The sequence below is a fragment of the Chinchilla lanigera genome, unplaced genomic scaffold, assembly GCF_000276665.1.
Source record: "Chinchilla lanigera isolate Chin_1 unplaced genomic scaffold, ChiLan1.0 scaffold00069, whole genome shotgun sequence".
Lineage (NCBI taxonomy): Eukaryota > Metazoa > Chordata > Mammalia > Rodentia > Chinchillidae > Chinchilla > Chinchilla lanigera.
Window position 1 is genome coordinate 3,372,337 of NW_004955470.1, and position 27,726 is coordinate 3,400,062.

At 51.2% G+C, this 27,726-nt stretch overlaps 1 protein-coding gene and 1 long non-coding RNA gene across 3 annotated transcripts; one reads left to right on the forward strand and one right to left on the reverse strand.

Annotated features, from left to right (window-relative positions):
* Window positions 1-240: 240 nt before the first annotated feature.
* Mal (mal, T-cell differentiation protein) lies at window positions 241-24,532 on the forward strand. 2 transcript variants are annotated; one of them, XM_005400637.2, is made up of 5 exons: window positions 382-458; window positions 14,983-15,100; window positions 18,941-19,108; window positions 20,364-20,489; window positions 23,949-24,532. In XM_005400637.2, the coding sequence occupies exons 2-5, from the start codon at window positions 15,017-15,019 to the stop codon at window positions 24,021-24,023; spliced, it is 453 nt and encodes a 150-aa protein (XP_005400694.1). In that variant the 5' UTR covers window positions 382-458; window positions 14,983-15,016; the 3' UTR covers window positions 24,024-24,532. The 2 variants fall into 2 exon arrangements, with proteins under 2 accessions (XP_005400693.1, XP_005400694.1); XM_005400636.2 differs by lacking the exon at window positions 14,983-15,100 and having other exon boundaries at window positions 241-458.
* On the reverse strand, window positions 15,107-27,283 carry LOC102009372. The gene is made up of 4 exons (XR_263462.2): window positions 27,222-27,283; window positions 26,938-27,138; window positions 20,778-20,843; window positions 15,107-15,312 (listed from the first exon to the last, which is right to left on the reverse strand). It is a non-coding gene; the product is annotated as an uncharacterized LOC102009372 (long non-coding RNA).
* Window positions 27,284-27,726: the final 443 nt, after the last annotated feature.

Below are 27,726 nucleotides of genomic sequence, written 5' to 3' on the forward strand. Positions count from 1 at the left end.
CCAAGCACTTCGCCGAAGTGGCTTGATCCGACTCCTCGGTGGAAGGTGGGATCCGGGGTGGGGCACAGGAGTCGGACCCCTGTCCCCAGCTCCGTTTGTCCGCAGGGCGCCTCGGATGTGCTTGGGGAGACGCCCGCAGCGCTCGGGTCAGGCTCCCTGGAGCTGGGGGGGCTGGGGGAAAGTAAAGAAAGAGGATTGGGGGCGGGACGAGCGCCTGGGGCTCCGCCCTCCTCTGCCCCGGGCTCTCCAGCTCTTAACCCTCGCACAAGGGCGCCCGGGCCACTGGGTCCCGCGGAGCGAGCGAGTGGTCATCGCGGAGCCGCAGCGCGCGCGTCCCGTCCCGAGGCCGTCGCCAGCTCGTCGGCATGGCCCCCGCAGCGGCTTCGGGTGGCAGCACCCTGCCCAGTGGCTTTTCGGTCTTCACCACCTTCCCCGACTTGCTCTTCATCTTTGAGTTTGTGAGTGGCTCACGCACCCGCGCCAGGGCCGTGGAGGGGACGGGATGGTCTTTGAGTTTGTGAGTGGCTCGCGCACCCGCGCCAGGGCCGTGGAGGGGACGGGATGGGCCGCGCCGCGCCGCGCTCGCTCGGGGATGTCGCGCCCAGAGCTGCGAGCCACGCGCGTGCCGGGAGCGTCCAGGACGCCGGGATGGAGCGAGAGGGTCCACGCCTGGAAGGTCCTCCCTCCTCTCGGCATGCCAGTGTCCCTTTCTAGACCAGTGGAACTGGGGCAAACAGTCTCTTGGGTGGAAAAACCCAATTCGCATCCCAGGTCAGGGGAAAGCAGAGAGGAGAGGTCCGCTCCGCGCGCTGGTGTCGGGGCTGTGAGCTACTGCGGTGCCCAGGAAGAGCATCCCGCGCCGCGCCGCTGGAAGGCGAGGTCCTTGCCAAGGTGCCCAACTTTATCAAGGGAAAGGGCTTAAAAAAAAAAAAAAAAAAAAGAATAGACAAATGTAACTTTAGTACTGCCAATCGAGGTTTAGAGGTTAGGAATTGAATCCGGATTGTTCTATTCTTAAAGTTTCTGGCAAGTGAAATGTATTTGCGACAGTTTTGACTGGGAAAGAAGAAAATACGGGTCATCATGTGTTCCGTGCTCTGCCCTGTAAAGGGGGAGCAAAAGGACCCAGTGAGGGCGTCCACCTACCTCCGCTGACCTTGAGCAGGGGAGAGGTGTCTTCGCTGGAGCTTGGTTCTCCCTAGCCCTGGACCCACCCGGCCCGCCTGGAGGGGCAGGGGCAGCGGGAGACTTTCCGACTATTGGCTCTTGGTAGAGTGTTCGCGCTGTGTGTGGAGGCTGCAGACCTCCCATAGCCTCAGCTCCCCAGGGGCCACAGATGGTGACTTAGAAGGGTGGGTTTTATTTATTCCGTGGGTGTGATTCGTCGTGGCCGAGGGGATACCTTTCATGCGCGCCCCCCTCCCCACGGCTCAAGTGACAGCGCTCAGAGTTGGTTGGGAAAGAAAATGTGGAAAGCCGATGGTCTGAAACCCGACCCGGATTTCTTCCTGTCTGATAGGGGTGGGGTGGGCACCAAAGAGGACAGGCTCTGAGTGGGGGAAAAGGGCAAGTGAGGGAGGCACAGTTGCTCAGTGGCATCATTGAGTTTGTGGCATCCCATGTGAGTTCAAATGAACCCAAATCCTCGTGTATCCAGAGTGACTCCAAGCCCAGGACATAACCAGAATCATGGAAGTGACATTTAGAAGGAACCAGTGAGCCCACCACCACCACCACTTGCAGACCAGAAGTGGGGAAGGGCCTGGCCAAGGTCAGCCAGCTCTTTAGTTAGCTCTGTTGCTTAAGGTTTTGGGCAGAACCTGGCACAGAGTGTGTTTGAAACTGGAACTTGGGTGGCCCCTGTACAAGCTCCCCTACAGGGCACTGGGCGAGCCCAGTGGGTCATTCTTCCCTCAAGTGGCTCCTGGGGTGTTTCTCTTTATCATCTCTAAGTCTGTGTTTGTCCAAGGTTGGCTTTCGGAAAACCGGGATCTGGGAAGAAACAGGGAGTAGTTCCTTTAGAGCCAGACCATAGTGACCAAAAGTTCTATGGTCAGATTTGATCAGGCAGAGAGGAAGATCTTCCTGTCTCTTAAACTGCCGGGTGAGCAGTTTACCCTGCTTTGTAGCTGCTTAATCACGAAAGTATGGTAGTAGGACTTCCAGCCTCGGTGCAACCCCCACAACTCCCTCTCTCTCGCCCTCCCTCACTCCCTCCCTCCTTCAAGACCCTCAGGAGGGCTGAGGTCAGGAGATGGCAGGTGGTGTGGGTGAGTCTCAGAGAAGGGACACCCCCCCCACCCCCGCCAGAGCTCTCTCTGCCTCCTCTCAGCTCAGGTAGGGGCAGGAGTGGCCCTGAGGCTAGGAACAGCCCAGCCAGGCAGGGTGATCTGATCTGCAGATCCGTGCCCAAGAAGGGGACAGAAGGATCCCACCCGGCTGCCCCACCCACCCAGTCGTTGCAGGAAGGGTTCGGGGTTTGAGAAATCTCTGTGCTGTCTCTTAGTGGCAACTACTCCTCTGCTGTGATTTTGTGAACTGTAGTCATAGGGGTTTCTAGAGAAATAATTTCTTTTTACCTGAATCACTTCCCTCTTTTGTTTTTGAAATTGTTTCTCTTCCATATCAATCGCTCTCCTCTGCCCCCACCTCCCCATGTCATTTCCCAAGAGGCTTTGGACGTCTCTCTTGTCATCTGTGAGTCTCTTTCTTCCTCCTTAGATTAAGGATGGGCTCACAGGGTGCCGGGCAGGAAGAGAAGAATGCATATCCCAAGTCTTTAAATTTCGCTCTGTGTGGATTGCACCTATGAAGCTGTGTGGGCTGTGATGTGTGTAAGGACTGGAGAATTAAAGGGCTGGGGCTGGGGATTTAGCTCAGCGGCACAACACCTGGCTGGCAAACGCAAGGTCATGAGTTCGATTCCCAGTACCGGAAAAAAATCCAAAAAAAAAAAGACAGAGAGAAAATTAAAGGGCTGAAAGAGATTGAGTCACCCTCGGGAGGGTTTTCTCAAATTATGTAATATTACAACTCAAGAAACAAAGCAAGCAAACTAATTCTATAAACGAACAAATGGCTTGAACAGACATCTCCCTAAAGAAGAAATATAAATATGCAATGAAAAATAGGACACTGCCCAACTACATTAGTTCTCAAGGAAAATAAGTCAAAACCACATTGAGGTACCATTTCACAGCCTATATCTATTATTTTAAAAATAGGCCCAGGAGCAAAGCCTGCAATAAAAGTTCAAAACAAAACAAAAGGAAAATAACAAGTATCGCCCAGCACTGCATTGTGCATTGCTTGTGGAATGTAAAATGGTTCAGCCACTGGGAAACAGCTGGGTGACTGCTCAAAAAAACAGCTCTATGACACAGCAGTTCCACTCCCAGGGATAAGGACGGATTTCAAACCAGGGACTCGAATGAAGACAAGCAAGTGTATGTATTTTATTAGATGCCTACATAATAATTGTCCTACTTTGTCAAAGCTTCTTATTTTGCCTTGTTGGCTTTTTATTATAGGGAGATAATAAGTCCACTGGGTACCCCACCCTTGCCTTACTCTCTGTGCTTCCTTCAGCCTCAGGGAAAGCCCTCAGCTGAAAGCGACGCTGACCACACCCAAGCATGCTCTAGGCTTCGCTTCACTACATACAGAACTGTGAACAGGACATTTCTTTACGTATTTTCACACTTTGTGAACATTATATCTCACTGCACATATCCTTTGCCACACACAACATGATGTTGCTGACTTAGACTCATTGGAACTGTCCATCCCTTCTTCTGTTGGTGGACATTTTGGCTACTTCTGATTTGTTACCTTTAGCTGCTGCAAAGAACATTGCCAAGAACATTCTTTTTGTTGTCATTGTCAGGAACATTCTTATCATTGCTGTTGGAAGTTTCTCCCTGAATCCATGGAAGATTTAGCTTTCTGGGTCACAAGGTACATACATCTGTCCCAGATGAGTATTCTAATTCACGTGTCTCAGCGGTGGATTTACCAGGAAGCTGATAAACTTGAATCAAACTCAAGACCATCACTGCCTAATTTTATAGCATTTTATAAAGAAGCTCCTCAAACTATATAATAAGCTTCAGGCTAAGCCTGAACCCTGCCAGCTCTCACCAGCAGCGTGTGAAAATCCCCATTGTTCTGCTACACTTGGTAGCGTCAGACTTTGTCATTTTCTGCTCATCCCAAGGGTGTGAAACACTTGATTATTTTTTAATCTGTAGTGCATAAAGTTGATGCTGACTCACAGTGCACTTTCCCATGCCTGACCTCCCAACAGCCTAGAAGCGCAGACGGCCAGAGCCAACAGGGTGGCACCCTCGATACTCCCGTAGCAGGGAAACTGCCCACTGGAGCAGGCAAGGGTGGTGGCTGCAGGTGGGGCCTGGCAGCCTCACCAGGGCTCGGTGCGCCTGTGCTGAGCTCTGACCTCTGAAAGCCACAGGGTCCTCACGGGTAGAGGACAACAGGCCCAGCTCAGCAGTGTGACCCCATCTTTCTGAGTACCTGCAGAGCCACAGACAATGGGGTCACAGGTGCACCCAAGGGGGAAAGTGTCTGGTGCTCTCCCTCCCCTAGCAGCTCAACCCAGAGCTCTGCTTTTGGCCACTTCTCCTGCAAAAAAAATTCCCACCCAATGAGAGACTTTTTCTTTTGTAGCCACAATGTCTGTTTCCTCCTTTTCCTCCCTTCTAAGTCAGAGGCGTTGTGACACTCTCACCACCATTCCCAAGAAAGGAGGTTAACACGGAATGCTTTCTGTCTCATCTTGGGCCAAGGCCCCCAGGTGCAGCTTTTCCTGCAGAAGCCCCTGCCCTACTAGGATGCCAAGTGCCTGGAGCAAGATCCTTCACCCAGTCCCTCCTCCCGGCAGGTGGGCAGGCAGGAGAAGGATGGTTGAGAATTAAGAGAAAACATTTTTTGGATAAGAGTGTGGTAGGAATTCCGGAGGTAGGTGCTTGCCCTGCCCCATATGCTGTAGTAACATGGTAAGAAGGAGTACAGCCAGCTGATAGGGTGCATATTTCAGGTGGAAGTGGGATGGGGAAGCCCCGTGGAATTGGCTTGCACATTTTATTCCTACAGTGAACTGGAAGTGGTAATTATTAAAATGAGATCTTTTCACAACTTCTATTATTTGAGAATGATTAGACAAGCCCTAGATTTTGACCTAGCTGGGGAAGAGCCCGTCCCATACAGCCAAGATTGCGTCTGAGGATGACAAAGCAGTTTTCTGTTGAGTGGTCCACGTCCTGGCTACATTGAGAAGGGAGCCTGTCTCCTAGGAGACAAGAGATGGAGCATCACAGAAACCTCATTTTCAGAGCTGGGTAGAAACTGAGACTCAGAGGAGTAACTTGCCCAGGCCTCAGGGTCCCCAGGTCACTTCGAGGTCCCCCGCAGCAAAAGCAGGTCTGTCCTGGCCAGGATTCTGCACTCGCCCAGACACCCACGCGGAGATTTTTCCTACACCAGAGAGGAGCCTGAGAAGACAGTCCCGGCCACTCGCAGCTGTGAGCAGGGCTTGGGTCCCAGCTCAGAGCCCTTGGGCAGCTCAGGGGGTTCCTTCCCTTCACTTCCCTTCACTTCCCCTACTACCTCCTTTGTCAAAAATACACCCTGCAGGTTCTTAGTCACCAGATCCAGGGATCTGCGTTTGATAAGCCCTGATTCAGTGGGAGTGGCCATCTGTAAGCCCGGCCACCACCTTGACCTTTTTATTTAGGGACAGAATAGCGGGGAGGAGGGGCAGTTCTCAGTGAGAGGCTGAAGTAAGCAGCCACAAGTATCCTGAGAGTCCCATGAGCCCAGAACCAGGTTCCGATCCAGGAGAAATTTCCCTGCAGCCCCAGCCAGAAATCTCCCCTACAGTCCCCAGGGAGTGGGGCCAGCCCTACTTGGCCAGTGCAGGACAGGAACTTGGTTGTCCTTTACTGTCTGTGTCCACTGACTCCCAGCCCTGTCTCTTCATCTTGCGTCAGGGACCCCTCTCTGGAGCTGTTTAGAAAGGGGTACAGCCCAGTGCTGCCTGAGCTTTCTCCCTTCCAAACCCACTCTAAAGAAAGATAGAGGTCTGGGGGTGGAGGCAGGGGTTGTTCTTGGCTTTGAGAAGTGACTTTTCTGGTTTTTCAAGAACCAGAGGCCTGCTTTGATCAGAAGTTGGTGACTTTGAGCTGTTCTCTGGAAAATAAATGTGACCCCCCTGGGATTGCCATGCGTGTGTGCCATCACAAGGGAGCTACATTTCATTTTACTTTTAATTACCAAAAAAAAAAAGAAAGAAATTACTGAGGCACTTTGGATAGTTAACAAATAAAAAATATATTTTAAAAATTTTGATGTTTATATTTGCCAGCATTCTAAATGTTTGAATCTTGCTATGATTTCTCTGCTTGTTCTAAGAAAATATTTATTTTGCATACTTCATATATACTTAATTTTGGGTTCATGATATTATATTTTCTTTTTTTCAGTACATGTGTCCTTTTGTCATCATTTGTACCTCTGCAGTGCATAATGATTGCATCCATCGCGGGGAGGGGTGTGTGTACACAACACAGCTTAACTCTTTTTATCTCCCCATCCTCTCCTCTTCCTCCGCCCTCCCTCCATCTCCTGGCCCCTGTCCCATGTACAAAAGATCTAACCGAGCTATATTTTAAGATTGCCTTTACTCTTTTCATAAATCACTCCCCACCGCCTAAGGATGGGGGAAAGCCAGGCGGGGTACCTAAGCACCCTCTGTGCCAAGAGCTTTCAGCGGGGTGAGGGGACCGCAGATACTGCTGCTCGCAGAGCTCAGATGGCAGGCTGGCTAGGGACAGGGTCTGAGTATTTGCACCTACACCAGCCAGACCAGCCAGACGAGAGTGGTGTACACAGCACTGCTGGCCCAGGCCAGTTCTGCCCAGCCTTGGGAATGGCTGAGCATTGCCCTGGGCCCTGGGCACATTCCTTGAGAGAAGGGGACCTGGCCCCCTGGGGCCAGCCCATTTTGAACTCAGTGGGACCTGAGTGTGGCTCTTAACGGACTCAACTTTCCTGCAGGGCTCTGCTTCGGTTCCTCCCCTGATACAGGCCTGTCGGGGGCTTCTTCCTGGGCCCCCAGTAGCAGAGACTAGACACAGCACTGTGAACCCACAGTCCCAGGGACAGGTGCCCAGGTAGGATACCAGCAGGTGTTCCCCTCTGGGTCAGTGGAGGTGGCAGCCACCTGCAGGCCCCTGTTTGCTGACAGGTGCTTGTCTTACAGTATTTGATCGGTCCTTGAAACAGAAATGCTACGATGTCATGTGCCCACTGCCTTCACAAGGTTCTCCTTGGTCCCCAGGAGCGTGGAGCAGGGAACAAGTCCCTGGTGGTCCTTAAACCATGGTGGCTGTAAACTTCCCTCTACATTTGGGTGGAAGGGGTTTGAACTCCAGTCAGCGCCTGGCCAGGTACCAGCAGGATAACTATTTCCAAGGATAGTAAATGCACCAGCACCGGCTCTGCCAAACTCAGCCCCAGGCTCTCTGTCACCGCCACCTTATACGTGTCTAATGTTCTACCCTGTTGGGCAAAACAGCCCCAGTGTGGAATTATTTTAATGAACCCGGAGCCTAAGAAAAATATGGAGGGCAGAGTGTGGTGATGCATACCTGTAATCCCAGCATTTGGGAGGCTAGGGTAGGACGATCACTTTGAGATTGAAGTCAGCCTGGGCTACATACGTGAGTTCAAGGTCAGCCATACTACATAGCGAGACCCTGCTTAAAAAAAAAAAAAAGGAAAGAAAGAAAAGTAAGGAGGAAATTACAGAAAAGCCTTGTCACCAAGCATGACAGATGGACATACACAGGCAATGGCAAAAGGAAGCCTCGGGAGACAGCCTGACCGGAAATTCTATGCCAGAGCCTGGCATTCCTGTGAGCATGGTCATACGACACTCCCAGGAAGGGCTGGGAAGAAAAGAGGGAGAAACCCCATTAAATTGGAGTCATTTCCAAGGCACTGGCATTAGGGATAGGTGCTCCAAGTACAAGCTGAGGATGACTTTTACTCGTTCCTAAGGGTGGAGATGGGGTGGGATGGAGTCACAGAGTGGGTCAGTGACAGGAACTGCAGGCCCACGTTTGCTGACAGGTGCTGTCTTGCAGTATTCGATCTGTGTGGTTTTGGGTCATAAACACAGACCTTGCTATTATTTCTCCTAAGGCACAGAGTTCACCGAGGTTGATTGTCCCCGTGGAAGGTGAGGCGGTAGACCAGGCCTCCCAGAGCCACTTCCTCTGCCAGTCTCTTCCTGTTTATGACAGCTACTGTGTCACCAGGTGAAGTAAACTTACAGGACCACTGACATACATGTGTCCCATTGTTGACCAAAATGTCATTACACAGTGCATAATGTGTGCACAAAGCTCTTAAACAACATGACATACAAAATCACTGCTTACCCCTGTGTGGCTATTTTTCTCTCTTACTGGTTATAGACACCCATGTGGACCTTGTCGTGGTCCAGAGGGGTTTACAATTGTAAAGCCAGGGAAAAGTTATTGGAATTCTCCAAAGTAAATTTCAACTACCACTTCCAGTGCAATCCATGGCGAGAACAGAGAGACAAAGACATATCTGCAGTTGTGGGGAGCCAAGGGGACCCTAAGTCCAGTCAGAACAAAGGCCCTGACCAACCCAGGACTGAACCCGGGTTTTATTAATTCATGAAGAGGGAAGTGGCTCTGGGTTGAAGTATGGGAGTACTGTGGGCTGGACCAGGTAGGAGACACAATGCAGTGTGTCTCAATGCACAATCTCATACCTCTGCAGTATGCAGAGAGGTTTGCAGAAAGGGTACCGGACTCCGGTAACAGGTGGCCTCTAAGTTTGGAGGAATCTGCACAACACAGTTTGAGGCAGTATCTTGTATTTGGGGTCGGCTCAGCTGCTTCAGCTCTGATGTCTAACCTTCATTACCCTGGGACCTCACAGCCCCTTTCTGGAGGCCTGGCTCACGCTTCGTAGTAAGGAGCTATAGGCGGGGTAACACAGACCTATGCCTTGGCTAGACCCATTTACATTGCTTAAAGCCAATCAAGGGGGTAACATATTAACCTACCCAGCTCTGTACATATCAGTACACTTGGAAGTGGGGCAAAATGAATCACAATGAAGGCAAACTGTCCTCTTTCAGCGGTCTCGCTCCCAGTGGTCCTCCATGACTGGTGATGGTACCCCAGGCCATGCCCAAAGCCAACCCCAATCACTGGGGGATTTTGTGGCAAACTGTTGGTGGGACCCCTGGGCAACTGCAGACCTGGGCTCTGAAGCTAGCTTGCTGCTGCTCATAGCTCTGGCAGCACGCCTCAGATTCCACACCAGTAAGATGGGGACATAGTAGCACCTAGCTGCAGGCTTGCCATGAGGATTAAGGGAATGAACATCATCGTGCATGGCTTAATAATGGGAATGAGCTCTGAGAACTCCATGTTTAGGCAATTTCATCACAAAGGGAACGTCACAGTGCCTGCTCACACAAACTCAGACAGCTACAGTGTCACCAGGTGACGTAATCATACAGGACCACTGACATACATGTGTCCCATCGTTGACCAAAATGTCATTACACAGTGCATAATGTGTGCACAAGACTCTTCAACAATGTGACATACAGAATTACTGCTCATAGCTATTAGGTGCGATTATTATTAATAAACAATTCAAAGGCCTGCTCTGGGATCCAGAGCAGTGTGTGCCCTGGCAAGACAATGGCTGGGAAGATCGCTAAGGACCCCCGGGGGACACCTTTTGCTTTAGGTGCCCCTCTGTGATATTCTCAGGGCCAGGAATGTGGGGTGGAGAGTGAGGGAGGTGGAGATTTATGGGTGGGTGAGACTGTCAAGGGCATACGGTGACAGGATGGTTGGGAAAAGCTTCGTGGATTCTGGTTGTTTGTTTGTTTTGTTTTTGTTTTTGTTTTTCTTCCAGTACCAGGAATCGAACTCACGACCTTGCACTTGCCAGGCAGGTGCTTTGCCGTTGAGCTAAATCCCCAGCCCCTTGTGGATTCTGGTTGTGACACAAATTGCTGCACCTGCCTACAGTTGTAGGAGCCAATTACAGGGCCAGAAATCAACCTTTCTAAAGTGATTTGTCATGGGTGACAGCGATGCCATCTGCAAGGGGCAGCATCTGCCACAAAAGTGTGCCCTCATCTTCCCGCCCTGCCCTGGAGCTGCACAGTAACAGACTGAGGGCCTGATAAGAAGGGAATCACCCAGCCAGTGGGTCTAAAGACTCTTCCTAAAAGCATGGATAGAGTGTTTGTGCCCTTTGCCATGGGGCTCATGGGAACGCTCCATTGTTGGAGATGGCCTGGGATAATCCATCACCTCCGCCTGGAAAGCCAGCTGCAGCGCCCTTTCCTGGTGCTCAGCACACATCCTGCAGGTCTTTGCTTGTGGTGTGTCTCCTGGCTGCACTCGCCCCTGTCCCCTGCACAAAACTAGGCGCAGTGTAACATTTGTTCTCAGTGAGCACTGGTAGGAAAGAGACTAGGGTTTGGTCTCCACTTGGATAACACTTTAGGGATCACAAGATCCACCCTTGACTTCAAGGGTGGCCAGGGGCGACACTGACAATGGCCCCCAATTCCCAGGAAAGAACCCCGAGGTCCCCAACAGGAGCGACCCGCCCCCCCCGGGGTGGGCTGTTTCTCCCGCCCTGGGTGCAGGGACACATCTGCTTTGTTTGTATACTTGCTCGCCACATCACTAACCTACTTGGTGGCTCCTAGCCACACCTTTTGTTTTTCTTGCATTGAAGCCAATCCTTTCTGGTCTAGTGTTTCCATGGATTTTGTCTTTTACAGGTGGCTTATCCGGAATTTTTATGGAAACTGCTCTTTTCTGTTTATCTTGTTGGGTAAAACCAGTAGGTACAGGCGTGGTAGGCAAAATTTTCCATCCAAATGAGGACATGGCTGTCAGAAAGCAGCTAGATTTGTGGCTCTGAGAGGGGCTTTGATTCCTTAAGGAACTAAACTAGCAACTGTCCTGCAGTGAGGGAGGCGGCTGTCAAGTCAGCCATCGTTTCATCATTTCACCGTGCTGGTGGCTGACGCCGTGAGACAGGTTTTCCTGGGGCTGGAGGGTGGGTGGGATTGCAGGCGCAGGAAAGGGGATCTTCCCAGACCACACTCTCTTCCCTTCAGAATAGATAAAGGGACGCTGTCTGTACTCACCTTGGCGAGATAGTGGCACAGTGGATCTCCCTGTGAAGAAGGAGCCTGCTGCCAAAAAGGTCCAGTGGAGAGAGCCACTGGCATAGGTAAACTGAGTCAGCACTGCTGCTGTTCACCCTCAGAGTAGCCCCAGAGACCAGACTCCCGATAAGCTGCCTTTCCTTTGGTGGAGAGGAGGAGGTTTCAGCCAGAGAATCTTCTGATCTCCTCCCTCCCTCTGGGGCCAACAGGTACAGACGACTGGACTCTGCTCCTGTGCTGAGCAGTGTCTCTCTGGCCTCCTTGCTGGTGCTCTGAGCCAGCTCTTGGTGGACTCAGTGCTGGGTACCGGCAGGCGGCAAGACTGGGAGAGGTGGGGAAAGGGGAGACGTGTTCCGTCCACTGGGGTGCGCCTGGGTAAGGCCTCTCCCGGGTGTGGCTGCCCCAGGCTGGCCATGGCACCCTCCACGCCCATCCAGTGCGGGGTGAGCGAGCCTGTGAGTGACTCGTTAAGGGCCCTTTTCCCCACACCCCGCACCACAGAACCAGAGAACCTGCTGCAGGTGCTTCCGGCCCTCAGCTTCTCCTCTTAGAGCTGGAGAAGAGCCCCCAGCCTCCATCCAAACCTATTTTGGAGGCCAGAACCCTCAGACCTTGGGAAGGCTTGGATACTGAGGGGTCCTGACTGTTTCCCTGACCCCACTTTCTGGGCAGATCGTTGTCCGCTTTGACTTCACCCTAGTGTCAGCCTGTCATCCTAGGGTGCCATTTCCCTCCTCAGCACTAGAGCTCGTCCTTAGCCCACCTCTATACACAACAACACAGCACACACACACATGTGTATATACACACATGCACACACATGCTCATGTATGCATGAGCATGTAACACAACACCCATATGCATGTAACAACACACGCATATGCATGTGTACACATGCACTGTGCATATACATGCAGGCATGCACATATACACACACGTACAATGCAAAGTGTGTGTGCACACAGTATAGATGCATGCACGCATGTGCATACGTATACATACACACATGTTGTGCACACACAAGTGGGAGGAAAATGTCCCCTGCTCTCTGACTCACAGAATGATTAATTGTTTTAGCCAATCCACCCTTAGCACTGAGCAAAGCCTACTGGGCTCTCTGGAGCACACAGTGACCACACTGGTCAGATCACTTCCACAGCGTCCCACCCGCAGGAAAGAACCCTCGGCAGCTGACATGGTTTAGTGAGTGTGTTGCCAGTGACAGGAGCCAGGGCTGCCTTCCTGGAGGCCCCGGCAGAGCGCCCACAGGCAAGGAGCTCCTGACAGCCTGTGACGCATCTGCGCCTGCCTCTCACGGGGAAAAGTCATCTCTCTTTTTCTTTCCTTGGGCGATGATTTTTGCCAACTGATCAAAATTTGGTGCACAGCCTAAGTCCAGTGGCCAGTTTCCTTTACCTCCCAAGAATTCAAAGCACGGACCCCAGGCAACATGCGCCGTTAGCAGAGCTGTCAGGAGCCCGATGCTGGTCTCGGAGGGACCACACTGCCAGCGTGCAGTACAAGGCCCTGCATGGGACCCTGGCTGCTTCGCATCTTGGCTCATTCGACTGGCAGAATTTCTGCTGTGGAGAACCCCGCAAGGTACCCCGAGAAAACTATGCAGAGAATCTGAGTGAGTTCTTGGCTTTGGCCTCTGTTCACACGTCCTCTAGCCAAGGGGCTGGGGATTGTGGATGAAGAGGCCTTTCAGCCGCACATGCAATGGAGGCTCCCCATGAATCTGGAGAATGTGCCAGAGAATTCCTGTCCCCTCGTGGAACTGAGGCGCATTGTTAGAAGGAGGCTCTCTCATATCTTCATGCCCTGTCCATGACACATTCTTCCCAACTTTTTGTTTCTGGGAAATCATTTTTTGGATTCATTTAAGGTCACTCTTAAATCCTGGCTCTCAACAAGGTTGGGAGTGGATAACCGTGCTGGGATGTTCACACAGTTACAGGTGACACTTCGCTTTGTCCTGTGACAGCTGTAACCACAAGCACTTAGAGCACTCACTTGTGCCAGGCACTGTCCAGATAAAACCTTGTTTCTTAACTGTCCCTATCACCAGTTTTCAGATAAAAGAGGCTAAGTAGCATAACAAGGCCAAGGAGCAAGAGGTCTCCCAGCCGGTACGTGGCACAGCTGGGCTCCAAACTCATCAACTCTGGCTCTGAAGATTACACCTCACCCACTGTAGTCTGCCTCCCGTGCATTAATCCAGAAAGAGTAAGTGAGAATCTTCTCCGGGTTCACAGGAGCGCTTCCCAAAAGACTGATCTCCTGAGGGAGTGTTTTTCACAAAGATCATCTGATGAAGCAGCCCCTGGCTGCAAACTCTTTTTAAATTTTCATGAACTCTTTGTCTAGTTTTGTACATGATTCCCGGACTCTTTCAGAACTTCATCTCTGCTCCACATCCAGCACTGAATTAAAGATGCATGGTTTTCAGCTTCAAAATACCAGGATAAGGAGGGGCCTCTGAGCACCAGCTCAGCCTCCCACCCACAGACAGCAAGGCTACCCCCCAGCAAATGGAGGACACCAAAGGACAAGCTGGTGTCATGATCAAGGCCAGACAGGGATGGAAGCTTGGAGAGGAAAGCGGAGAGGAGAGGATGGCTTTTTGCACAAGAGGCCAGGCAGGGGCTTGGTAGGAGTGCTTGCTCCCTGACACTGCCGGAAGACCGGTCAGACATTCACCATGGAACCTATCTCCCCTTCTATTTGGCAGGAGTCACCAGAACATCATTCAGGACCCTGTGTCCTGAAAACAGGTTGCCGTGGACTCTCTGTCCTTTGTCCTTAGCCCTGCTTCTCTGCAGTTGAATCAGACCTCTGCAGTTGAATCTGAGCCTGCGCATCAGTTATGGGCTATTTAAAAGGCGTCCTAACTGATCTAATGCAAAGTCAGCCTGGCCTTGACAGAGATGAGTGAACACAGGGGCCATGCCTCTTCTTGGATGAACGATGTCTTCAAATAACCTCTGAGCACTTGCTGCCCAGAAGCCGGAAGCCACCTAGTTTCCTTTACAAGGGGAAACCTTGAACCCTCACCTACCCACTGCTCTTGACAAATATTTGCAAGCAGGGGCCAAAGCTGGGCCAGTGTGGATTGCTCACAGCCTGGGAGTGCCTTATCACCCAGGTTTGGGTGCAGCACCCACTCTCTGTTTGCTCTCTGTACACTTAGTAGGTGGAGTGGGGTGGGAACTGGCTGTGGCTCCGTGATTCACACTAAATCTCAGCTTTCTACGGCTCACCCTTCCTGGGGCCCTCTCCTACCGTGCCACACCCCCACCTTGTGCCTGGCTCCCTGGTCGTCTGAAGCCCGCAAAGCTGCTTCTGAATCCTCTGAGCTCAGCCTGCACCTGTCCTCACCCTGGAGCACCACTCCTTGTCCCTTTGGCCCATTAACCAGCTGAGCCTATCTCTTCCTTCAAAGCTGAATTGAGACCATGCACCAGGTCAGGCTGCTTTGCCTACTTGAGGGCGGACTGTCAGCCTTCACTCTACACTGTTGCTGGGGATGCTCAAGTCCTTTATAAAGAACAGTGTAGTCTTCTAATGTAACCTAAGCACATCGCCCTGTGCTCTTAACCATCTCTAGATGACTTACAATACCTAATGTGATGTAAATGGTTGTTTAAGGAATAATAATAGCATGGGAGGGAAAAGCCTGTACTACATTCAGTACAGATGCAATTTTTTTCCAGGGTATTTTTGATCTGAAGTTGGTTGAATCTGTAGATGTGGATGGAACCTGTGGCTATGAAGGAGTGGCTGGAATGGGCTGCTGATGCACCTGTTTCTTCTGGGCTATCAGCCTCCAGGGTGAGCCATGTCTTATCCACCACCAGTGGGTGGGGCTGGGCACAGGGCCAGAAGATTCCCACTCACACCCATAGTTTCAGGCAGTTCACACCAGCCACAAGAGGGGAGAGATTGGCCACTTGCCTCTTACACGTGAGGAAGTCAAGGCTGGAGAGGCTGAATCTTTTGCCACAGTCCCCTCGTGGGACTCCCTGCAAGTGCTGCATGAGACTCTGCAGAACAAGACATGCACAGAAAGCCTTTGGTCATCCCAGCTGTCACAGCTGCCAGCACGCTTTCCCACTGGGATTCTCACATCAGAGACCAGAGCAGAGGGTGTCCATGCCATGCGTCCATGGCCAGCTGAGACAGAAGCTGTCTCTGATTCTCAGGCTGGTCCTGCCCTTGTCCATGTTCCCTTCCTCCTGCTCCTTCCCTCAGGGTTGCTGTGCACCACCTCAGCCCCCTCCCAGGGTGCTCCCTGTGGCTCCCTCCTGTGGCATGGTGACCCTGTGTTCCATGCCCTGGCCACCTCCTGGTCAGGGTGGTGAGGATCATAGTCTCCTGGGGGCAAAGCCCCAGGGTTATAATGATTTCATCTCTGCTGAGGAGATAACGTCCATATAAGGTGTGGCTTAAGATTCTGGGACAGATGGGGACATCTTTCCTGCAAGAATGTCCCTGAGAAACCAGTAGTTCTGTGGCTCTTTCTGGCTTAGAGTTGAGACACTCTGCCAAAGAATGTGGGGTCTGTGATGACAGAGACATTTTGTAAGAGTCCCCATGAGAGATAGTTTCTCACCGTGAAGACATGATGCTAAATGAAAGTGTGTCAAAAAGTCCATATATTATGTGATTGCCCTCACAGGAAAGTTCAGGACAGGGAACTCTATAGACGGGAAGTAGATTAGTGGTTGCCAGGGACAGGGAGGAAAGCAATAGCTGATGGTTATGGGGTTTCTTTTTGAGATGATGAAACATGTTCTAACATTGGCTGTGGTGATGTTTGCCCATATATGTGAATACGCTAACCACCACTAAATTGTGCAACTTCTGTGGGCAAATTGCACGCTCTGTGAATTACATCTCATTATAGCTGTTTTAAAAAGAGAGACTTTCACCCACCATCTTACTATGAAATCCATTGTTGTAGAAAAATCTTCAAACAAAAAAATGCCCACCTAAATTTTAAAAGGACCTCTTTGCGGGATGAGGCATCCAGGGCCATATAGGGTCCTGAGGTTTGCACACAGGGGGATTTGCCTCATGGGCAGCTGTGGACAGAGGTGCTGACTGAGGACTCCAGAGAGGTGCATGAAAGTGTGAATGCATGTGTGCATGTGTGCATGTGTGTGTGACAGAAAGAGAAAGAGATAGAAAGGTAGAGAAAATGCATTTTCCAAAAAGCCAAAAGAGCCTTCATCAGACTGGAGCAAACACACACCCAAAGTTGAATCTGACTTCAGGCTACTTCCTCCTGCATGGCACAGTCACTAGAGCTCAGAGCCAAGCTTGCATCTGGACCAGTATGCTCCCACCCCGACTTCACCTCATTTTCCTGTCCTTGAGTCCTGACCCTTCTCAGGCCACATAGGGAAGCATGGAGCAAGAAGAGTTTTTAAAATGATGGCACTGCAGACCAAGCACTGAGAGCCATGTCTCAGAGTGCCACATCCACATGTCACCTGGGCATTTATTTACCTGTATGTATTTGACAGTAAATCCCCCCAAAATTGTGATATTACTACTGCAAACTTAAAAACAATACCACTGTCCAATTCACCTTTGCTTGCCTGTGTTGGAGAGAATTCCAAACTGCTGGCTGCACCCTGAACCCTTCTTGCTTGGTCAGAATGACAGGAGAGAGTGGAAGAGAACTGTTTCCCTGCAGCGGCATCCAGTTCCCCAACATCAAGCCTATTGGCCTCCTCTGAGCACCTCTGCCCAACTGGGTTCCGCATGGATTCCATAAAGGGGCGCTCCTCACAATGGGCAGCCCACACTGCTCCTTGGGGATTTGGTTCCTAAGTCATTTTGACTTCGCCACACACATCTACCAGGAGACCAAAGGCCAGTTAATCAACCCAGACAGGAAATGGCTGGCTGGGTCTTCCTGGTGTCCCTCAGGGAGCCAGTTGCCATGAGAAGTTCACCCACAACCACCTGGTCTAGAGAAGTGTCACTTTGCCATTAACCAAATATAACAGTGTTCAAGCTGAGGGCTACAGAGGAGATGCACAGGACTCCCTGGGAAGAGATGAACCAGAAACCTGCCTTAGGTTGACCCCTCTGATGGTCACATGGATGGCTTCGGAGAGGGATGTCCTAGGCCAGTGCTTCTCAGTGTCCACTAGTGGACAGGCCCATTTGACCCTCCCATGTCTCCATGCCACTCTCATGCCTTGTAAATCCAAGTTCTGCTCCGCCAGTTACACGCTCACTTCCCCTTGCCAATGTGCATTAAGGGAAGGGCTGAAGCTGAACGCTGTCTGATTTTAAACTCCACCGTGGGCAAAATCTGCACACACGGCTCCTTCTGCGGCAGCCTAAAGATTCTTATTTGGCTGCTTTTGCTCTACGTTTTGTAAGGTGTAGAGCGTGTTCCCCTACCTCTGCCACATGACTTCAGACAATCAAATGTCCATCAGTGGATGAAGTTTTCTGGTCAGAGATGGCCACATCTGATTTATTCAGCACAACTGGGTTTGGATAAATCCAGATTCTCCAGGGCACTGATTTTTCTACCTAAATGTGACTCTCTGCTGACATTGCCCAGCCAAGAGGCTCAGAGGACACCTGTAAAGACCGTGGTATCTCTGGTCAGCAGATGGGCAGAAGATCCAGAGAGATGGGGTCAGGGTACCAGTGAGTTCTCGCCACAGGGGATGTGGGACCAGGAGCCCATAGCCCCACATGCTCTGCAGTACCCTGGAGACCGTTGGCTGAAGGGTCTTCTGCATACCAGCCCAAGCCCAGTGCTTATGTGGACAGGGGACAAGTGGACGAGGCTGAGCTGACTTCCCACAGGGGTGAAAGGATCAAGGAGAAGTGCAGAAAACCCTAGCGCTAGGGCGCCTGGACCACCAAGGGTGTCAGTGCCCGCCCCTATGCTCCTCTCTGAAAACAGCAGCTCACTGGCCCTGGGGACATTAGCTTCGAGGTTGTCTGGCTAACCTGAGTGTGCCTGTCTCACCCCTGTCCTTAGTCACTGGCAGAGACAGGGTCAACCCAGGCTCTGTCCACCCCAACCCCAATGCTAACGGTCAGAGCATGTCCTGAAATTGGCAATGAGGGGTCAAGCCTCAAAAACAAAAAACTAATAACATCGTGTAGCTAAAGAATTTGCTACCCATCTCATAGAAGAAAATATTTTAACAGCAAAGCAAGTGGAGAAAATAGATCTCAGAAGGAAAGCTAGTCCTTATAACTGTAATATTAGATGCTTCAAATTCTTCTTGGAGTGACAAGTTAACTTTGCTGCCGTCTGCCTTGGTTTCTCCATGTGACAAATTAGTCAATACCTCACTCACAGTGCTGGTATCAGAATTAACTGAGTTCAGTTTGTAAAGTGCTTAGGACAGTGCCTGGTGTGTAAGTGTAATGTAAATATCTGCATGAATAAATTAAGATTCTATTTAAGAAATACGAAAAGCAAGCCAGCAGAGACTTGGAAAAACTGAGATTAGAGGTCTAGCCTAGGGCATTTCAGGAGAGAAAGTCACTTTGGTGAGAACACATTGTCCTATTCTCTTCACCTCCTTCCTGTGTTTTTCTGTTCCCAGGGTCCCCACGTGACCTAGGGGCGGGGCCTTTGGGGGCTTGTGCTCTCCTCCAACAGTGCTCCTGTCTCTCCCCCTGCAGGTCTTCGGGGGCCTGGTGTGGATCCTGGTGGCCTCCTCGCTGGTGCCCATCCCCCTGATCCAAGGCTGGGTGATGTTCGTGTCTGTGTTCTGCTTCGTGACCACCACTACCCTGCTCGTCCTGTATATAATTAATGCCCACGGTGGGGAGACATCCTGGGTCACGCTGGTGAGTTCCGGGTCAGGCTGGTGAGCTCCAGCCTAGCGTATCTGGTGGGGGAGGACGTAGTGGACTCTCTCTCTGCTGCCCTGAGAGGCTGGCTTCTCCAGCCTGGGTGGGGCTGCCCTGTGGATGCCTCCCCACAAATTCCAGGGATGAGCTGGCCCAAGCCTCAGCTCAGATTCACAGGGGCCCAGGGTTCCTACAACAGGGAGGTCAGAAGGTAGAGGCAGGGGTGACGGGTCTGCTGCCCGTTCATATCAGGCTGTTCTGCTTTCTCTCCCTTGACTGTTTTTCCCCGGACAAGCAGCAGCCCAGCCCCTCCCACATCCCCCGGCCTGGCCGGGCAGCTGGCACCAGCCGGGCTGTTTCCATCTTGCAGCATTAAGATCCTGGAGGTTGGCCCTCAGCCAATGGCTCCCCAGCGGTCAGGCCAAACTCACTGCCCAGTCTCCCAGCTGCTACCTTCCAAGCACGGTTGTCAGAGAGGATTTTGAACAAAATTGGCCTGTGGTCTTTCTCTTGTACAAATCCTGCTCTGGGACCCTGGAAAGGGACATGTATATAAAAGATACCTTCAGCTTCTTGGTCCTCTGCCCCCCTAAAAGCCTCCTACTTAGGCTTTTGAAATCACTTCCATAGCTCAGTGGTACAAGCGCCTGCCAGGCAAGCACAAGGTCCTGAGTTCAATTCCCAGTACCAAAAAAAAAAAGAAAGAAATCACTTCCAAAATAGAACTACACACAACTGTGTTTTAGCTCCCTTTTTTGCTTCAAAATTTGCCAGGAGCCAAAACAAACAAATAAATAAATAAAACCAATGAAAACAAAACAAAAAAAACAATGGAAGAGGCCCCGGTCTCTCCCTGCACCAGGCAAGGGGCCCCATCTGAGCCAGGACTGTGACCACATCTGACGCATTCTGGGTCACACCCAGGGTTCACTACCTTCTCAGCTGACCCTGCCTTGAGGGAAAGCAATACCCTTCCTCCAGCCAAGCGTGTACTCTGGGTTCCCAAACCCCAGAAACGCAGCTTAGCTGGACAGCACGGCTCAACCCACCTCTGTGAGGAGAGGGTTGGGGCGCAGGGCTTGGGACTCAAGGGAAGTAGTAGGAAGTAGCAGGAAGTAGTAGGAAGTAGTAGGAAGTAGTAGGAAGAAGAGACCCGAGCCAGGCCCGAGGGGACAGATCGGGCTGATTATATCTCCATGTCTAGTGTCCCTTTCTCGCCATCTCTCTAACACCTGCCCTTTCTGACTCACAGGACGCAGCCTACAACTGTGTGGCTGCCCTGTTTTACCTCAGCGCGTCAGTCCTGGAAGCCCTGGCCACCATTCTCACACGTGACGGTTACACCTACAAGCAGTACCACGAAAACATCTCGGCCGTGGTGAGTCCCCAGCTCCCCGCACCTACCACCCCTCTCTGGAGCTCAGTAACTTTGGAATAAAGTCACACCCTCCCCTCATTTCTGACCCAGCAAAGCTCCCAAGACAGGAAGGTGTGTGTGCTCCCTGGGCCTGGGGCGGGCTGTGCAGCAGGCAGTGTCTGAACAGCAACGGTCATGGAGAGCTTGACACTGTTCCTGAACAAGCCCAACAACCCAGTGGAGTAAGCACTGTTATCCTACCCATGTCACAGATGGAGAAGTAGGGCATGGCCAGCTTGGATAACTCACCAAGATCACGAGTGTCTTCCTCTGAGGCACATAGCCATGGTGTGGGTTGTCTTTTAATGGGATGGACTGAAATGACAGGGAGTGAGAGACTGTATTGTCACAAATGCGTTCTTTCCAGAGTTCTGCAGGCAGGCCCTTGGACCAGTAAGCCCGCTCACAACAGGAAGCATATTTCTAACTGTGGGTAGTGTTCTAAAAATACAAAAATTTTCAGAAAACATGCCTTGGATTTCTAGAAATTGACTTGAGAGCCATCCAGATACGGAGGTGAAAATAGCAACAGACACCAAGTGCCTGCTCCTCTGCCCTGCTGTGCCTCCTCCAGTGGGCAGGGATGGAGCAGAGGCTGAGTAAGGCCCACAGGCGGGCATGGGTAGGCTTTGGAATGGGGCCTCCCAGCAGGAGGGGACTGGGGAACAGTTTCTCAGACCCTTGTCCCTGTGGCCAGTCTTCTGTCCTGGGAAGCCCCACTCTCCCCTTGAGCCCCCAGCCTATAGTCACCTTTACGTGGTCACCTTGGGATCCCTGTCATCCTTGGTGTGCCTCATGGGGTGGGGACTCTCCCAGTGTGGCCGGTTTCTAAATTGTCACCAACCAGGCCGCTTCTTGGTTGCTCTTCCTTGCCTGGGAGCTGCTGACCCACCTTCCCTGCCATCTGTCACATGACTGAGTTTCATCTCCCTGTCTGCACATCACCACACAGCTCTCCCATCCCAAGCTCAGAGCTCCTTTCCTAGCAGACACTGGCAGCACATTTGACAGTCCCCACAGAACTGCTGTGCACAGTAGTAGCAAAATGTAGATGGGATGTAGTTAGTGAAGCGCACTTAGTGAGAAAACCCAAGTTGGAGGTTTTAATGCCCCTGTGCCCAGGGAAGGTCTCTACTTGAGAACCACTGAGCTTAACTGCATTTTCTCTTTTTACTGAGACAGCATACACGTGGGAAGCATATGGGTTGCACGTGTATAGCAGGATGAACGGCCAGGAAGTGCCCATCTGTGTAGCTAGGAGCCAGGTTTGGAAATAGGATACAACAAACAGCTCCCAGAAATCCACCTCTTGTCCTGTTATCTCTGCCACCAGCTGATTTCAGATTTCTAGCACCCAACTGACTATTGCCTCACTTCCCATAATTGGGATCAGAGAGAGTTTTCTTTGATGTCTCGCTTCTTTCCCTCAGCCTTATTTGTGAGATTCATCCATGTGATTGGACATAGGTATAGGTCGTTTATTCTCATTGCTGTGCAGTATTCCACTGTATGACTGTCGCAACGTCTATTTATCCATTCCGCATTGGATTGTGTCCCCATGGTTTGTTAAAGGAGTTGGACAGACATGAGCACACCTGGCAAAGTCAGGAGTACTTGCACCAAAAATTCAGAATGTTTTCAGGAGGCAGATAGATGCAAGCTGAAGGCCCTAAGGTGAAATGTGAACCACATTCAACGTATTTCCATTTCCACTGAGAATGAACTGGATGAGTGCCTGGGGAAGAAGGGGTCATCATTACTCTGCATTTGACTCCAGATCCTGCTCAACCACTACGTGACTTTTGGATGGTACTGGGAGCAGCCACTGGGGAACATGCGAGTCTGGTGTACCTCAGAACCTCTTCTCATATGCCCCTTTGGAAGCATCCACCTTGTGTCGTGTCCTTTCTGTAGTTTTGGTTAGGACCTGCCTCAGAGGCTTCCTCTTTCCTCTGTTGGTGGCAGAACTTCTTCACCAAAGAGGTCCTGGATAATAGTGGAGATTGAATGAGGAGAGCTGGAGATTTCTGGAGAAATCTGGAAGTTTCTAAAACTTACCATGGTGTGCAGTAATGGCAGCAGTTCAGAGAAAAGGCCAAAGCAAGGCCCCGCAAGCCCCCGGCTCAAAATGTCTCCAGTGTGTCATTTCTGTACCTCATTTGAAAACTAGTTTTCTATTTCCTGCTGGGACACCTGAGGTGCTTCTGCGAAAGGTTCTCTTTGGGCTGAGAAGTCTCAACTGATTTTGGGGGGCTGCTCACTCATGTGTGACTGCTCCTTTCTGGACAGGGTACTCTGATGAGTTATCTTGAATTTGTTATTAAATAACTCAGCTGACTCATCCTGTAGCCAATGAGGGCGAAGCATTCGGCCATGCGTGGGGGCAGGGAGAGAGCAGCCTCGGGGAAGCTAGTGTTTATGGGCATTTTCAAGAGTCACACAAGCGTGGCCGCCCCAAATGTTGTTCTCAGATTGGAAATTCTTAACTCCCTGCCCAAGGTCACAAAACCAGGTGCAGCTATTATTGGACTTGGGGGCAGGCAAGCCTGTAAAACAGCCACCCAAAGTGGGGTGGCAGGAGTAGGTGTCCGGGTGAACGGAACCGGTCACAAGTGACCGTTTGCCGCGTCTTCAGGCCTTTGTTCCTAGTTCCAAAAGGCTGATTGCTTCATTCCAACGGCTTCTTCAGGAAGCCCTTCTCGTTCCCCCTCTCTCTTCCTTTCTTTTTCCTTTTTTTCTTTCTTTCTTCTTTCTCTTTGGTAGTACTGGAGACTGAGCCTAGAGCCTTTTCACTAAGCTACATCCCCAGTCTTTTGTAAAATAAATTTTTGTATTTTGAGACAGGGTCTCACTAAGGCACAAAGTTACCCAGGCTGGGCTCAAACTTGTGATCCTCCATCCTCAGCCTCCCAGAGTGCTGGGATTATAGCCATGCACCACCACACCCAACCCACTCCTCCTCCCGCTCCCTGACCCTCACTTCCCATGAAGCTAGGTCCACACCCATACCCATACCCATACCCATCAGGGAGCATGGAGAATTTATGGAGAGCCAGCAAGCCCATGTGTCCATAATCTCACAGCCAAGCACTAGGTCAAGCTAGTGGACATTGGTCTTACTGGCATGAGGAACAGAAGTTTTCTGTGGACAGTCATCGGTACTTGCCTGGGATGCTTTCATGGAGGGGCCTTTGAAGGCCCTCCTCCAGCCAACCAGGCCCCTATGGCACTGTACGACAGCAGGTCATTTTACCTTGCACACTGAGACCAAGGCATCATCAGCTAGGTCACCGGCTGCTGCACATCTGAGCTCCACAAGAAAGAGTGTGTTTGTGTGTGTGTGTGTGTGTGTGTGTGTGTGGACAGTAGACAGCCCTACCTTGCGCCTCCTCCTTCTAATGGTCATTTCTTTGTTTCCAGGTGTTTTCCTACGTAGCCACTTTGCTGTACGTGACCCATGCTGTGTTCTCTTTAATCAGATGGAAGTCTTCATAAAGAGGCAGATTTGAGCTAGAAACCCAGAATGGTGTTAACTCCTCAGCCTGTCTTCCAGCCTAACTTTCTAGAATGCAGACACGCTCTCCATGATGGAAAAAAAGGAAACAAACCAAAAGGAAAAAAGAAAAGGCCACACTGTTTCTGCAGTAGCGTGTTTATCCTCCTATGCCTTTGCCTCAGGGCTTGGGGGCTTGCTGTGTTTAACCTCCAACTGCTGAGCTGTCTTTCTAGAGTCACTTCCTGTCTGTGAAAGGGGCCAATGGGTGTGGGACATAACCTGTGACAGAAGCAACAGTCCCCTGCTGACCCCCGGACCACAGCTTGAGAAGCACCTTCTGGAATATTCCACAGGCTCTTTTGAGCACACCACTGAGGGCATGTTTCTGTCTCCATGGATGTTCTGCATGTCACAGGGACTGATACTCACCCAACTGAGGTTTCCAAATGTCCATGGTGGAAGATGATAACCCTTGGGAATACTTTATAAAGTGCTTTTATGTTCAATACTTTTGTGGGGTATTTTCTGGGTTTTGATTTTAATTTTTTCAGGGTCAGGAACACCATCCTGTCAGCTTTCCTTCTGAGGAATCCTTTGATTTAACCTGAATCCCAAGAGGCAGCATCAAGTGACAGTTCAGATGACACTGTGTGCTCAGCCACTGCCCTCAGAGCTCTGTACAGGGCCACCCCATCCCCCACCCTCCCAGCAATATCTACTGAGACCATTCCCTGCTCTCTGGAATCTCAACAAGGGCCACCCACACCCCAAGACATGGCAGTCTCTGCTCAAGTAGAATTTCCTTAAACTCAAAGAAAGCTAGATGTAGACATTTCCTCTCACACTTTGTAAAGCTGATCCACAATATTCTGGGCCATGTGCTCTGTCTTCCATTCCAGTTCAGCTGGTTTTAGGGATGTCCTTGGGCCACTCCATAGGAAACAAAGGGACCCACTACAGAATGAAGGGATTACAGGGACAGACGGTGGATGTCACCTTTTGAGTATGAGGTCTCTGGCTGAAAGGAGACAGGTTACCAGGACGATTAGGAAGGAAGTTCTGTTAGGAATCTGGGAAACCCAGCTGCTCTGTTTAAAAATGCCCCTTCATCCCAGGGCTCAGGGAAGTGATGACATTCCAGAAAGGGAATGTCACTCCTCCTGCCAGCAGCCAGGAAAGCAAAGATTCAAACCTCAGGCAAAGGATTTAACTAGTCAACTTTTTACTCCCTGTCCAACTTACCAACTGGTTCCATGACTAATTGGATCTTAATGGGGTTTTTGTTTCTTTTGACCCTGCTGGGAATCAAATCCAGGGTCTTGACCACACTGGGCAAGTGCTTTCCCCCTGAGCTGAGTCCCCAGCCCCAAACTGGATCTCTGATAAATTCAGGTCCTCTGTTACCCCAGGATCACTGGTACCAGAACCTAACTACCTCCAGTCAGTCTACTTAACACAGCCAAAATTTCATAGCAAATCATGAGCAAAAGGTTTGACTTGGGTCTTTCTAAAAATATTAAACAAACTTTTTAAAAATAGGAAGTTTGTGTATCTTTAACAAAATTTTCAGCAAGTGTTAAGGACAGTCTTTTTTTTTTCCCTTTGACAAAACTGCCCCAACCAAGCTACACCAAACAAGCACTGCTAATCAGCCTCATTTTGGGAAAGAAGGATGAAAAGAAGGAAAGAAAGGAGGAAGGGAAAAACAGAGGGAGGAAGGGAGTGGGGAGGGAGGAAGACAAAGGAGAGAGGGAGGGAAGGAAAAGAGAAAGAAAGAAGGAAGGAGGACGGGAGGAGAAAGGGAAAGAGGGTGAGGGAAAAAGTTGGCTTTCCCAAGGTTTTCTCAATGTTTCAAATTTTTAATCATTTAAAGAAGCTCATGCTCCTTCATTTTTAAAATCAGCTGCAAACTGATCCAAGTATAAAATCCACTTTAGTCAGACTTGGTAGGTGGTTCTCTGCTGCCACTTTCTCATCCCTTCTATCCCAAAAATTCCCACTTCTCATTTGAACTGCATCCTATTTGAATTGGATGTCAGTGGGGTGTGCACTGCTCCCCCTGCCACTACCCCTTCTCAGCTCCACCCACCCCGTCCCATTGCCCCAGCTCCTGCGCTGAGCACTAAGCTCTGTGCACCCGGTGTTCACGGTGGCCAAGTGTAGGCGCTGGCTGCCAGGGGACCCTACCTGCTATGCACACTGCTCCTCTGGGAACCCACTGCCTGGGGAGGAAGGGGTGGAGATGGAGGACGTATAAGAAGCCTGCTGAGCTATAGCCAAAAGGTACTGGGTCTGTGGAGCGACTGAGCACCTTGCGTGTGCTGACACCTCGGAGCCCTCGAGGACAGGGTTGGTCTCTGCCCCAAGTTCCTGTTGCTGGACAACCCATAGCTTTGCATGGGGCCTCGGGCAAGAGGAGATGCTCTGGGGCATACACTATGTCACCCCAGAGGTAGATGGACTCTCTGTAGATGCTGCCTGGGTGATCGCTTTAAGTTGGATCAAAGGTCAGGCAGCTTACACTCAGTTCACACCTCCATCACCATCTCGCTTGGTGTCTTGGGGAAGCCGCCTAGGGCACCCTGTAGGCACCATATGTTTATAGTGGTGCTGGACTGGAAGCCCTGAGCTTGCTTACTGCTGTAGGGTTGTCTGACACACAGGCTGGTGCTCTGGCCTCTTGAGAAGTGACGTCACATGATGCCAGTGGGCAGGAGCCTGCAGACCACCAGCAGGGCCTGACACAGGCCACTTTGGTGGACATAGGTCCTTGTCACCTTTCAAGAAACCTGGCTGCTCTGAGCTGCTGACTGCTATGGTGCCAAGTTGGGTAGCTCCTGAGTCCTGTTCTGCAGCCCCATGTCCAGCAGATACTGTGTAAAGGGGGTGAAAAACAGGGTGCCTTATACTCACAGAAGAAAAGAGCTAGAGGATTAAGAAGCTGCAAATATCCATGCTGTGACCAAGAGCCAGAGCTTGCAGAGGAGGCCAGACTGGATTCGAGCACTCCACTGTCATCTCCTCCAAGGCTTGGGCCCCGCCTCACACAGGGCCATTGGACTGACCAGACTTCATGGGTCACTGCAGAACACCTCCTGCTCCATGACTCCACCCCTGAGGACACAAGGACATTCAGCGCCTGGCCAGGTGCCAGACGTCACAGGGCCAGCGCTGTGACATGGGCTGCCCCAGCCCACCTGTTCTCCTGCAGGTTTGCCCTCCAGCCTCTCTGGAAACCTTATGGTGGACAGATGCCAGCTGGCGGGCTTCTGGGAGTGAAGCCAGGCTTTTGTGGCCTTTATGACATTGGAGTGGTCTAGCAGGACTTAGACCAGGCAATCGCTTGGTGCATCAGCACCCTTCTTCCTGCTTTCTGTGGCCCTTGGGGACAGTGTCATGGGAGGGGGGACAGTGTAATGGGAGGGGGCAGGTGTGGGGGGGGAGGACATGTGTCAAGGGGTGGGGGCCACACGGTAAGGCAGCTGTGGGTCAAAAATAGCCAGGGCATTTGGAGCTCTCACCTGTCACATCCCTGGCTATGTCACATCCCTTACTTCATGGGCACCCTCCCAGTGGCCTTTCCCATGCAGGACAGGGTGGCCTGGGAAGGGCTCCACCCCGTACATGCCCATCTCCCCCAGTAGGCAATCTCCCCACATCTCGCACTGCACACAGTAGGTCCCATTGGGTCTGCCCACTTTA

What these genes read in the sequence shown, in the direction of transcription:
- Mal (XM_005400636.2), top strand. Translation starts at nt 366, where the DNA reads ATGGCCCCCGCAGCGGCTTCGGGTGGCAGCACCCTGCCCAGTGGCTTT. An exon ending in TGCTCTTCATCTTTGAGTTT is followed by an intron (nt 459 to 18,940) that starts GTGAGTGGCTCA and finishes CTCCCCCTGCAG; the next exon opens with GTCTTCGGGGGCCTGGTGTG. An exon ending in ACGAAAACATCTCGGCCGTG is followed by an intron (nt 20,490 to 23,948) that starts GTGAGTCCCCAG and finishes CTTTGTTTCCAG; the next exon opens with GTGTTTTCCTACGTAGCCAC.